The 14,088-nt window shown below is 47.0% G+C and overlaps 1 protein-coding gene across 6 annotated transcripts in view; it reads left to right on the top strand.

Annotated features, from left to right (window-relative positions):
• LOC122562367 (inactive rhomboid protein 2-like) overlaps nt 1-14,088 on the top strand; it is a 310,932-nt gene that overhangs the window by 142,810 nt on the left and 154,034 nt on the right. For all 6 annotated transcript variants that reach the window (XM_088000804.1, XM_088000800.1, XM_088000801.1 and 3 more), the window contains 3 exons: nt 10,714-10,893; nt 11,277-11,399; nt 11,494-11,609. In XM_088000804.1, the coding sequence (XP_087856930.1) occupies nt 10,714-10,893; nt 11,277-11,399; nt 11,494-11,609 (419 nt within the window). The remainder of the gene's footprint in view (nt 1-10,713; nt 10,894-11,276; nt 11,400-11,493; nt 11,610-14,088) is intronic.

Genomic DNA, 14,088 nt, shown 5'->3' with positions numbered 1-14,088 from the left:
TCTGCAAAGTGGAAACTGTCCAACTCTAGCCAAGACCTACATTCAACAGGCTTTATTACCAAACTGAGGATTTCTGCAGTTGACAGCAATGTAATGTCATTGCCAAAAGCCAAAAGGAGGAAGTCATTTCATTTCCCTTGGGGTCTGGGTTGGGTTTTTGATCTATAGACTTTATTCTTTTTTGCCTACATTTTCCACCTATATATTCCCAAAGCTGAAATATCTCATTAAATGCCTTCCTCTGTACTTGTACTGTCCAATCCCTTAACCCAATTACTCAGCTCACTTTAACCAGCTCTGGCCTTACACTCTTATTTAAGACTAAAGTTCTAGTTTTACTCAGACTCGATGCAAAATTCAATTGTGTTGCAATCACTGCTGTCCCCAGGTTCCCTTGCTATGAAGTCATTAATTATTTCTGTCCTGTTGCACATGACCATGTCCAGAATAACTTGCTCTTTGATTGGTGTGAGAATGTATTGATCTGAGAAACAGTCTCAAAAATACTCCATGAACTCAACTTCCAGGTTACCTTTGCCAACCTGCTTTACCCAATCAATTAAAATCATCTATTTCCATAACCCTCCATATTTCTTCCAGCATACCCCACCCCGTAGTTACTGGTTACTGGTTACTGTTAGGGAGCTTATAAATCTCCAGCATGCCCCACCCTGTAGTAACTGGTGACTGTTAGGGAGCTTATAAACCTTGATCATAATCCACCCAATAGTTACTGGTTACTATTAGGGAACTTAAAAACTGCTCCCACAAATGACTTCTTACCTTTTCTATTCCTTATTTCTAGCCAAAATCAATCCTACATCTTGATATTTAAAAGCAAGGTAATCTCTTACTATGGTACAAATGTCATCATTAATGACCCCCCTACTCTTTTCATAGCTTTCTTTCTTTCTGGAATGTCAATTATCCTTGAATATTTAGGTCCAAGCCTTGGTCACCTTGCAGCCATGTCTCGGTAATGGCTATCAGATTGTACTGTTATTTCTACTTAAGCTGACAATTCATCCCTTTATTAATAAATGTGGATTCAGGTCAGAAGCCTTCAGTTTTGATTTTTACTGTCTTTGCAAACTCTGGCTTCATCTGCTCTTACATTCTTAAATGTATGCCTTCTGTCTCCACCTGTACTTTTGCTTTGTTCTCTTCCTTTAAATTATTACACCTTCCCTAATGTGATCCATCATCCCAAATATTCTATTTAAAGCCTCCATTGTCTGGGTTATATGGCTCAACTAAACTCTACTCCTCCCATGCTTCAAGTGAGGACTGTTCCAATAATACAACTTCAACTATTGGTGCCAGTTACCCAGGAATTGAAACCCGTTTCTCCCACACTAATATTTAAACAGTTATTCGAGTCTCTTGGACTTGTAGCTTCTCAGTGCTCCAACCTTCTTCACTCACACTCACTCACAGCCTCTGATCAATGAATACAAACTAACTCAGATTAATCTCTCTGAAGGTGTGTGATTGCCTCTTGGAATGGATGTCATGGTAATGTTTTCCTCTGGTTATTGAATTCTGCTGTGTCAGCACCTTGGCCTCCAGCTCATTAACTCTGCAGTGAACTTCCCTGAACCTCAGGCCCTTTGTTGCAGATGCGTTTGGAGTGGATCTCTCAGGTGTTCTCCAGACCCCACATCCTACAGCTACAACACATCACCTGCCTTGCCAGTTTTCATAGGATCCCTAAACTCTAGATAGAGGCTTTTCAGCCCATTGAGTCTGCACTGACCTATGACCATTCCACCTAGACCCACCCACTCCCCATCCTATCTCTGTAACCTTGCATTAATTCATATAGACTACACATCTCTAGACACTACGGGGTAATTTAGCACGGCCAATCCGCCCTAACCAGCATGTCTTTGGACTGTGGGAGGAAACCGGAGTACCCGGAGGAAACCTACATATACACGGGGAGAATGTGCAAACGCCACACAGTCAGTCACCCGAAGCAAGAATCGAACCCGGGTCCCTGATGCTGCGAGGCAGGATTGCTGTATATTAATTGGAAAGTTAATTATATCTTTTATTAAATCAATTCTAATTAAGGCTTCTGATTTGCTCTGATTGAAACTCTCTAGTTTAATGATATGAACTGACCACATTCATCAATCAATGCATTACCTGTTTCCCTGTGAAGTCACAACTCAGTCTTTCTTTCCAAACCTGCTTCTGATTGGTTCCCTTGTTATGGTAGCAGCAGGGCCATTGGTTACCTTCAATCTCCAGCCCCCTTCCACTTTCCCCGTCACTTCCTCCCTTTCTCTGCATCCCTCCCCATCTCCCTGCATCATTCCCACCCCTCCGAATCCCTCCCTCTCTGCATTCCCCTCTTCCACACCCACCCATATCTACTGCATCCCTCCCCCATTCCCCATTCCTCCCTATCCCTTCCCGCCTCCATATCCTTCACCATTCCTCTCTCTCCATATCCCTCTCCACTCCCTCACCATGCCTGCCCCTCTCCACATCGCTCCCTACACCTCCCCCTCTTCTGCTCTCTACCCCTTCCCCCTCTCCCCACAATGCCCTTAAGGAGGGAATTCCAGGATTTTGACCGAGTGACACTGAAGGAGAGGCAATAGATTTCCAAGTCAGGATGGTGAGTGGCTGAGAGAGGAACTTGTAGGGGGTGATGTTTCCATGTATCTGCTGCTTTTGCCCTTCTAGATGGAAGTGGTCATGGGTTTGGAAAGTGTTGTCGAAGGTACTTGGGTGAATTTCTGCAGGGCATCTTGTAGATAGTACACACTGCTGCTGCTACTGAGCGTCGGTGATGCAGGGAGGGGATGTTTGTGGATGTGGTGCCAATCAAGCGGGATGTGTTGTCCTGGACGGTGTCAAGCTTCTTGAGTGTTGTTGGAGCTGTCCCCATCCAGGGCAAGTGGGGAGCGTTCCATCCCACTCCTGACTTGTGCCTTGTAGATGGTGGATAGGGCTTTGGGGAAGCAGGAAGTGAGATACTTGCTCCAGTATTCCTGGCCTCTGACCTGCTCTTGCAGCCACTGTGTTTATGTGGTGAATCCAGTTGAGTTTCTCCTCAAAGACAACCCCCAGGATGTTCATTGTGGGGGAATTCAATGATACCACCACTGAATGTCAAAGTGGTGGTTAGAGTGTCTCTTATTGGTGATGTTTATAGCCTGGAATTGTAAGGCATGAATGTTACTTGCCACTTATCAGCCCAAGTCTGGATATTGTCCAGATCTTGTTCCGTTTGAACATGGACTGCTTTAGTATCTGAGGCATTATGAATGGTGCTGAGCATTGTGCAATCATCAGAGAACATCCCCACTTCTGACCTTATGATGGAGGGAAGGTCATTGATGAAACAGCTGAAGATGGTTGGGCCTAGGACACTACTCTGAGGAACTCCTGAAGAGATATCCTGGAGCTGAGATGACTGACCTCCAACAACCATCTTCCTTTGTGCCAGGTCTGACTCTAACCAGTGAAGAATTTTCTCCCGATTCCCATTGATTCCAGTTTTGCAAGACTCTCACTTGGTCAAATACAGCACAATTTCAAGGGCTGCCACTCTCACCTCACCTCCAGAGTTCAGTTGTTTTGATTTGGAGTCATACAATCGGAGAATCACGCAGTACAGAAGTCTGTACTGCCATAAATACATAACTCGAAGTCTACACTAATCCCACGTTCTGGCACTGGGCCCATAACCTTGACTGTTTGATTTTTCAACTTCTCACCCAATGCTTTTTAAAGGTTGTGAGGTTTTCCTGCTCAACTCCGCTCCCAGGCAGTGCATTCCAGACCCCCACCAGCCTTGGGATGGGAGGGTTGTTCCTCAAATTCCCTCTAAACTCCTGCCTTTCACTTTCAAATTATACCCCCTTGTTACTGACCCTTCAACTGAGGGCAATAGCTGTGCTCTCCTCACCCTGTGCAGGTATATGCCACTCATAATCGTCCACACCTCTATCAGGTACCTCTCAACTTTCTCTGCTCCAAAGAAAACACCCTGAGCTTATCCCGCCTCTTCACCGCTGAAATGCTCCACCCCAGGGAATAAACCCCCTCCAGTGCAATCACATCATCCCTCTCGTGTGGGAACTAGAACTACACACCAGACTCCAGCTGTGGCCTAACCAAAGTCCTGTTCAGCTCCAACATAATTTCCCTGCTCTTATCATCTATGCCATGACCGATAAACTGTACACTATGCCTTGTTAACTTGATTGCGCTGTTGATGACTCCTTCCATCACTTTACTGATGATCAAAAGGAGACTGATGGGGTGGTAGTTGGCCAGGTTGGATATGTCCTGCTTTTTGTGGACAGGAGATATTTTTCCACATTGTTGGGTAGATCCCAGTGTTGTAACTGTACTGGAAGATCTTGTCTTGGGGAGGAGCACGTTCCGGAGCACAAGTACCTTGACACCGTTCTGTCCCTCTTAGTCCAGGAATTCCCAATCTACGTTCAGGACACCACCCATACCCTCCACCTCCTTCATTATCTTTCGTTTCTCCAGCCCCCAATGCCTCATCTTCACCATGGGCATCCAGTCCCTATACACGTCCATCCGCAATGGCAAAGGCCTGCAAGCCCTACGTTTCTTCCTCTCCCACTGACCAAACCAGTACCTTACCACTGACACACTCATTCAATTGGTGGAACTGGTCCTCACCCTCAACAACTTCTCCTTCCAATCCTCCCACTTCCTCCAGACCGAAGGGAAGGCCATGGACACTGGCATGGGACCCAGCTATGCCTGCTTGTTTGTTGGGTACATGGATCAGTCCATCTTCCACAGCTACACTGGCACCACCCCCTCACCTGTTCTTCCGCTACATCGATGACTGTATCAGCATCATCTCATGCTCCCACAGGAGGTTGAACAGTTCATCAACTTCACCAACACATTCCACCCCGACCTCAAATTCACCTGGACCATCTCGGTCACCTTTCTCCCCTTCCTGGACCTCTCCATCACCATCTCCAGCGACCAACTAACCATGGACATCTACTACAAGCCCACCAGCTCTCACAGCTACCTCAACTGCACCTTCCCCCACCCTACCATCCCTTATTCCCAATTCCTTCACCTCTGCCACATCTGTTCCCAGGTTGACCCCACCTTATCCCAGTCCTAAGTTTCCAACTCAGAACATAGAACATAGAACATAGAAGAATACAGCGCAGTACAGGCCCTTCGGCCCTCGATGTTGCGCCAATCCAAGCCCACCTAACCTACACTAGCCCACTATTCTCCATATGCCTATCCAATGCCCGCTTAAATGCCCATAATGAGGGAGAGTCCACCACTGCTACTGGCAGGGCATTCCATGAACTCACGACTCGCTGAGTAAAGAACCTACCCCTAACATCTGTCCTATACCTACCCCCCCTTAATTTAAAGCTATGCCCCCTTGTAATAGCTGACTCCATACGAGGAAAAAGATTCTCACTGTCGACCCTATCTAAACCCCTAATCATCTTATACACCTCTATCAAGTCACCCCTAAACCTTCTTTTCTCCAATGAAAACAACCCCAAGTGCCTCAGCCTTTCCTCATACGATCTTCCTTCCATACCAGGCAACATCCTGGTAAACCTCCTCTGCACCCGTTCCAGTGCCTCCACATCCTTCCTATAGTATGGTGACCAAAACTGCACACAATACTCCAGGTGCGGCCGCACCAGAGTCCTATACAACTGCAACATGACCTCAGTACTCCGGAACTCAATTCCTCTACCAATTAAAGCCAGTACGCCATATGCCTTCTTCACCGCACTATTTACCTGGGTGGCAACTTTCAGAGATCTGTGTACATGGACACCAAGATCCCCCTGCTCATCCACACTACCAAGTATACGACCGTTAGCCCAGTACCCCATCTTTTTGTTACTCTTACCAAAGTGAATCACCTCACACTTAGCTACATTGAACTCCATTTGCCACCTTTCTGCCCAGTTCTGCAGCTTATCTATATCCCGCTGTAACCTGCCACATCCTTCCTCACTGTCTACAACTCCTCCGACTTTCGTATCATCCGCAAACTTGCTCACCCAACCTTCTAACCCCTCCTCCAGGTCATTTATAAAAATGACAAACAGCAATGGTCCCAAAACAGATCCTTGCGGAACACCGCTAGTGACGGCACTCCAAGATGAACCTTTACCATCAACTACTACCCTCTGTCTTCTTCCAGCCAGCCAATTCCTAATCCAAACCTCCAACTCACCCTCAATGCCATACCTCCATATTTTTTGCAGTAGTCTACCATGGGGAACCTTATCAAACACCTTACTAAAATCCATATACACCACATCTACCACTTTCCCCTCGTCCACCTCCTTAGTCACCTTCTCAAAGAATTCAATAAGGTTTGTGAGGCATGACCTGCCCTTCACAAAATCATGCTGACTATCCTTGATCACATTATTCCTATCCAGATGTTCATAAATCCTATCCCTTACAATTCTCTCTAAGATTTTGCCCACAACAGAAGTGAGACTCCCCGGCCTATAGTTACTAGAGTTATCCCTACTCCCCTTCTTGAACAAGGGAACCACATTTGCTATCCTCCAGTCTTCTGGCACTACTCCTGTAGACAACGAGGACATAAAAATCAAGGCCAATGGCTCTGCAATCTCCTCCCTTGCTTCCCAGAGAATCCTAGGATAAATGCCATCAGGCCCAGGGGACTTATCTATTTTCACCCTTTCCAGAATTTCCAACACCTCTTCTCTACATACCTCAAAGCCATCCATTCTACTTAATTGTGACTCAGAACTCACATTGACAACAATGTCCTGTTCCTGAGTGAATACTGACGAAAAGTATTCATTCAGTGTCTCCCCAATCTCTTCAGCCTCCACACGCAACTTCCCACTACTATCCTTGACTGGACCTATTCCTACCCTAGTCATTCTTTTATTCCTGACATACCTATCGAAAGCCTTATGGTTTTCCCTAATCCTACCAATTAAGGACCTTTCATGTCCCCTCCTTGCTGCTCTTAGCTCTCTCTTCAGGTCCTTCCTGGCTACCTTATAACTCTCAATCGCCCCAATTGAACCTTCACGCCTCATCTTTACATAGGCCGCCCTCTTCCATTTAACAAGAGATTCCAATTCCTTATTAAACCACGGCTCCCTCACACGACCCTTTCCTCCCTGCCTGACAGGTACATACTTATCAAGGACACTCAATAGTTGCTCCTTGAACAAGGTCCACATATCAATTACACCCTTGCCTTGAAGCTTACTTTTCCAGGCCACACATCCTAAGTCATGCCTCACAGCATCATAATTTCCCTGCCCCCAGCTATAACTCTTGCCCTGTAGTACACACTTATCCCTCTCCATCACTAGAGTAAAGGTCACCGAATTGTGGTCACTGTCCCCAAAGTGCTCACCTACCTCCAATTCTAACACCTGGCCTGGTTCGTTACCCAGAACCAAATCCAGTATGGCCTCACCTCTTGTTGGCCTATCTACATATTGTGTCAGGAAACCCTCCTGCACACATTGGACAAACACTGACCCATCTAACGAACTTGAGCTATAGTTTTCCCAATTAATATCTGGAAAGTTAAAGTCCCCCATAACAACCACCCTATTACTTTCACTCTTCTCCTGAATCATCCTCGCAATCCTTTCTTCTACATCTCTAGGACTATTAGGAGGCCTGTAAAAAACTCCTAACAGGGTGAGCTCACCTTTCCTATTCCTAACCTCGGCCCAAACTACCTCAGATGGCGAGTCTTCATCCATCGTCCTTTCCACAGCTGTAATACTATCTTTGACAAGCAATGCCACACCTCCCCCTCTTTTACCCCTACCTCTGACCCTACTAAAACATTTAAATCCTGGAACCTGCAACAGCCAATCCTGTCCCTGTTCTAGCCATGTCTCCGTAATAGCCACAACATCGAAGTCCCAGGTACCAACCCACGCTGCAAGTTCACCTACCTTATTTCGTATACTTCTTGCATTGAAGTATACACACTTCAAGCCACTTCCCTGTTTACAGGCACCCTCCTTTGAAATTGATGCCATGTTCCTAACCTCCCTACACTCCAGGTCCTGCACCCTAAAGCTACAGTCTGGGTTCCCATGCCCCTGCAGAGTTAGTTTAAACCCCCCCCAAGAGCACTAGCAAACCTCCCCCCAAGGATACTGGTGCCCCTCAGGTTCAGGTGTAGACCATCCTGTTTATAGAGGTCCCACCTTCCCCAGAAAGAACCCCAGTTATCCAAATACCGGAATCCCTCCCTCCTGCACCATCCCTGTAGCCATGCATTTAACTGTACTCTCTCCCTATTCCTCGAATCTCTATCACGTGGCACGGATAACAAACCAGAGACAACAACTCTGTTCGTTCTAACTCTGAGCTTCCAACCTAGCTCCCTGAAAGTCTGTCTAACATCCTCGGCACTCCTCCTACCTATGTCATTGGTGCCAATGTGGACCACGACTTCGGGCTGCTCCCCTCCCCCTGAAGGACCCGGAAAACACGATCAGAGACATCACGTACCCTTGCACCTGGGAGGCAACATACCAAACGTGAGTCTCTCTCGTTCCCACAAAACCGCCTATCTGTGCCCCGAACTATCGAGTTCCCAATTACTACTGCTCTGCTCTTCTCCACCCTTCCCTTCTGAGCAACGGGGACAGGCTCCGTGCCAGAGGCCTGAGCCCCGTTACTTACCCCTGGTAAGTCATCCCCCCCACAAGTATCCAAAACGGTATACTTGTTCTTGAGGGGAACGGCCGCAGGGGGTCCCTGCACTGGCTGCTTCCTCCCAGTCCCCCTCACTGTCACCCATCTATCTGCCATCTTTGGAGTTACTACTTCCCTAAAGCTCCGATCTATGACCCCCTCTGCCTCCCGAATGATCCTAAGTTCATCCAACTCCAGCTCCAGTTCCCTAACACGGTCTTGGAGGAGCTGGAGATGGGTGCACTTCCTGCAAGTGTAATCAGCAGGGACGTCCATGGCATCCCTCACCTCAAACATGTTGCAGGAGGAACATTGCACTGCCTTCACTGCCATCCCTCTGAAAGTAACCTTTTATAAAAAAAACTGGGTCTAAAGAATACAACAAGCAAAATGCAGCACTTACCTACTTACCACAACGGGTCTTATTATTTAGGTTAGAGGAGGAGGGAGAGTGGGAGACACTACCTCTGTAGTGCCTCGGGTTCTTCTCCTGTGCGCTTTTAAAGGGAAAAAAACCTACCCGGCTGCCCCTCCGGTCTTCGTCACTTCCCCCTGCTGCTCCCGCTCTTTCTGTAAAGAGAGAAAAAAACACCGCTGCCCGCTACCAGTAAGTAATTTTAAAACAAACTGTCTTACCTTAGCTGCTGCTCGCACTCAAAGTGGACAAACCATCTTCTTGACCTCTCCTACCTGTCCATCTTCCTTCCCACCTATCCGTTCCACCCTCCTTTCCAACCTATCACCATTACCTCCATCTGCATCCACCTCTCACACTCTCAGCTACCTTCACCCCAGCCCATCCCTCCCTCTCCACCCCCTTGGCCAACAAGCTCCCTTCCTGATGAAGGGCTTTTGCCCGAAACGTTGATCCTGCTCCTCGAATGCTGCCTGACGGGTTGTGCTTTTCCAGCACCACACTCTTCGACTCTGATCTCCAGCATCTGCAGTCCTCACTTTCTCCTAGCACAAGTCTTTAGTATTATTGCCGGAATGTTGTTAGGGTCCATTGCCTTTACGGTATTCAGTGCCTCCAACCGTTTCTGGATATCACGTGGAGTGAATGGTATTAGCTAAAGACTGGCATCTGTGATACTGGGGACCATTGGAGGGGGCTGTGATGGATTATTCACTCAGCACATCTGGCTGCAGATTGTTGCACAAGCTTCCAAGCCTTATCTTTTGTATTGATAGAGTCATAGAGATGTACAGCATGGAAACAGACCCTTCGGTCCAACTCATCCATGCCGACCAGATATCCCAACCCAATCTCGTCCCATTTGCCAGCACTTGACCCACATCCCTCGAAACGCTTCCTAGGCTCCCTCCCTCATTATTGAGAATGGGTTATCTACAAAGCTGCCTCCTGCCTCCAGTTCTGATGAGGAATTACCAGACTTGAAAACGTTGACTCTGCTTTCTTTCCAGACATGCTGAGTTTCACCAACAGTTTCTGTTTTTGCCCCCTGCTGTCCCATGGTCCTCTTGCAGCCTGCCTCCAATGTGTTATATCTGTACCAAGTTTTGAAAATCAGTCCCCTTTCACGCTCTGACATTGCCAGGTTAAAAGTGTGTGAATTCACTCACTTACAGTGAAAATCCTGTTATACCTTAACTTTGTTTAACGTCCCTCCCATTGGGTGATAAATGGGTTGGGGATTTTCAGGAGCAGTGTGCTCCGAGTGTGTGAATCTGAAGGGTCAGAGGTTGGGTGTGTGTAGGTGTGATGGTGGCTGGATGGGTGTTTGGGTAGGTGACAAATGAGGGAGGTGAGTTCAGAATTGAATGGGGTTAATCTTATGGCTCTGTAGGGTGTATGAGTGGATCTGAAGTATGTTAATTGTGTGTAAGTGTGCCAGTGAACACAGATGGTAGTGTTACAGAGGTGATTGCAGGGAGTGTGGCCTAGGGGTGGAGTAGGGGTAATTGATGGGAATATCAGCAGCAAGGTAAGCTTCTCATTGTTCTCTTTATTCTCACATCATTGATCCTTTTGCACAGGGCCATGTGCTGCGTTATACAGACACGGTGGATCAGGCTGGCATTCCCCATCCAGCAGACTCTCCTCTCAAATCTCTTGGTTCATTTCGAAACTCCCAGTCAGGATACATGGGAATGATTCGCAGGAAACGGGAGTCAGTCGTTCGAATGAGTCTGCGAGCAGCATCATCTGTGATAACGGTGAGAACACTGTGGGAGGCAGCGAGGACTGAAGGCATGCTCACCGTGGAGTAGGGAGGGAAGCTGAGATCCAGAGGGACTATGTGTGCACTGGCTAGAGTGGTGGATTAGGCTCTCTGTCTCTACAACCAATCATATATTCAGGTTATTGTGTTTGTTATGATATCAAGAGAAGTTGGGAGCTATGGGGATTAAAATCACCAAAACCTTGCGGAAGACATACAAGTTTTAGGAGTCTCTTAAAGAGAAAGTTTGGAAGGTGTAGGGGGGGAATTCCAGAATTTGGGCCCAGCCAAATAAAACCACGAATGATGAAAATTGGGATAAGCTGAAGAGATGAGAGTTTGAGGAATAGTTTAACATGTGGCTGATTCCTAACCCAGGGTCGTCCTCTTCTGAGACCTTCTCCGCACAGACGAACCAGAGGAAGCTTTGTATATCCTAGCAACTTTGTTGAAGATGTCATCGATGGTCCAGAAGGTCTGGACTCCTCGTTTTTTAGTAAGGCAAGAATATTCCTGACCTATTTGTGTATTGGTGAAGGGGAACTGATTGAGATGTGAAACTGGTAACACAGTGTGTTCCTGTCACTCTTCACAGATCGATGCTCCTGATGAAAGTTACTCAATGCCTGATGATGTGTTTGAATCTCCACCGCTGTCAGACTCCTGGCCAATGAGGGACGTCCACCTTGTGGAGAGGCTACAATCACCATTGTATGTAAAGAGCTTTGTTGAAGTACAAGTTGTACTGTGGAGTGGTCTGTTGTTGCACTGAACAACTTTGTGATGACATTAGCCAGACAAACTGAATGCATGAAGATTTCAGGAGCAGTCAGCCACAGTTAGTGCTGAGAGCAGGCCAGACAAATCAGTTGGGTTTTTATATAAATCCTGCTACCGTTCCTACTCTAAATCCATCAATTCCCAGATTTATTGATTTCCTGTTTTATGAGTTGATCCAGTATTGGGGTTTTGAATGACCTTGGAATAGCCAATCCTATTGCAGAACTTCATATGCAATCAAATCCAAACTATAAGGGCGGCACGGTGGCTCAGTGGTTAGCACTGCTCCCTCACAGCACCAGAGACCTGGGTTCAATTCCAGCCTCGGGGCGACTGTCTGTGTGGAGTTTGCACATTCTCCCCGTGTCTGCATGGGCTTCCTCCAGGTGCTCTGGTTCCTCCCACAGTCCAAAGATGTGCAGGTCAGGTGGACATAGTGTTAGGTGCATTAGTCAGAGGGAGTTGGGTCTGGGTGGGTTACTCTTCGGAAGTTGGTGTGGACTTGTTGGACTGAGGGGCCTGTTTCCACACTGTAAGGAATCTAATCCTAATCCTATAATGAGGATGGCCTCCACCTGAAGGTTTGTGACTGGCATCTGACAATCTCCAATGTTCAGGATTCCAAACTACACCTCTATATCTAACCCTGTGCTGTCCGTGTTGAGGAGTGTTTGATGGGGACATAGTAGAGGAAGCTTTACTCCGTATCTAATCTGTGCTGTCCCTGTCCTGGGAGGACTGGATGTGTGGGCGATGCTTCCCTTTACATCCCATCATCATTGTGGCTGACCTCTTTCTGGATGCTGCCATGCTCTGGGTCTTGAGGTAGTTAGTGAACTAGTTGCAGACTTTGAGCCACACACAGGCAGGATGTGACATAAAGGAGTGGGCTCCGGAAGTTGTCAGTGCTCTCTGTCGGTGGTATTGTGTTCATCCCAGTCATGTTTGAGAAGGGTCCTGCACTAGTCCATCCCTGGGAAAATAACTCACTTGATCTGGTGAACAGAGCCACGTTGACCATCCACACCCAGTAACCACTTCATTGTGACTGGGTTTTGTTGGAGATTTGCCCGAATACTTGGGGAGGATGCTAGCCTTTGTTTGATGGTTCTCACATTTGACCTGGAAGTTGTGGTGAAGGCATTGCTGTCGGAATTTCTCCAATGCTTTTATTTGTCTCCGATACACAGCTCAGGTCCCTCTGCAATACAGCAGTGAGATGATGACAACTGCATTGTCTGCTCGAGTTTGGTTAGCTGGTGAGGTCTTGGAACATACAACACAGAACAATACAGCGGAGAACAGGCCCTTCAGTCCTCAATGTTGTGTTGACCTGTGTACTATTTTAAGCCCATCCCTCTACACTATCCCATCCTCATCCATGTGCTTATCTAAGGGTTGTTTAAATCTCCCTAATGTGGCTGAGTTGACTACATTAGCAGGTAGGGCATTCCACGCCCTTACCACTCTCTGCGTAAAGAACCTGCCTCTGACATCTGTCTTAAATCTATCACCCCTCAATTTGTGGTTATTCTCCCTTGTACAAGCTGACGTCATCATCCTCGGAAAAAAACTTTCACTGACTACCTTATCTAATCCTCTGATCATCTTGTATGTCTCTATCAAATCCCACCTTAGCCTTCTTCTTTCCAATGAGAACAGACCCAAGTCTCTCAGCCTTTCCTCATAAGACCTTCCCTCCAGACCAGGCAACATCCAGGTAAATCTCCTCTGCATCTTTTCTAATGCTTCCACATCCTTCCTATAATGAGGCGACCAGAACTGTACACAATATTCCAGCGTTTTGTATAGTTGCAGCATGATATTGCAGCTCCGGAACTCAATCCCTCTACGAATAAAAGCTAACACACCGTATGCCTTCTTAACAGCACTATCCACCTGGGTGGCAACTTTCAGGGATCTATGTACATGGACTCCAAGATCCCTCTGCACATCCACACTACTGAGAATCTTTCCATTGACCCAGTACTCTGCCTTCCTGTTATTCTTCCCAAAGTGCATCACCTCACATTTAGCTGCACTGAACTCCATTTGCCACCTCTCAGCCCAATTCTGCAGTTTATCCAAGTCCCCCTGCAACCTGTAACATTCTTCCACACTGTCCACTACTCCACCGACTTTAGTGTCGTCTGCAAATTGACTAATCCATCCACCTATGCCTGCGTCTAAGTCATTTATAAAAATGACAAACAGCAGTGGTCCCAAAACAGATCCTTGTGGCACACCACTAGTAACTGGACTCCAGGCTGAATATTTTCCATCAACCACCACTCACTGCCTTCTTTCAGAAAGCCAGTTTCTAATCCAAACTGCTAAATCACCCTCAATCCGATACCTCTGCATTTTCTCCAACAGCCTACCATGTGGAACCTTATCAAAGGCTTTACTG

The sequence above is a fragment of the Chiloscyllium plagiosum genome, unplaced genomic scaffold, assembly GCF_037043375.1.
Source record: "Chiloscyllium plagiosum isolate Xiang-an unplaced genomic scaffold, Cpla_swu_hap1 HiC_scaffold_25, whole genome shotgun sequence".
Taxonomy (NCBI): Eukaryota; Metazoa; Chordata; class Chondrichthyes; order Orectolobiformes; family Hemiscylliidae; genus Chiloscyllium; species Chiloscyllium plagiosum.
The sequence above is the reverse complement of the archived record's forward strand: the minus strand, read 5'-3'. Positions and strand labels throughout refer to the sequence as shown.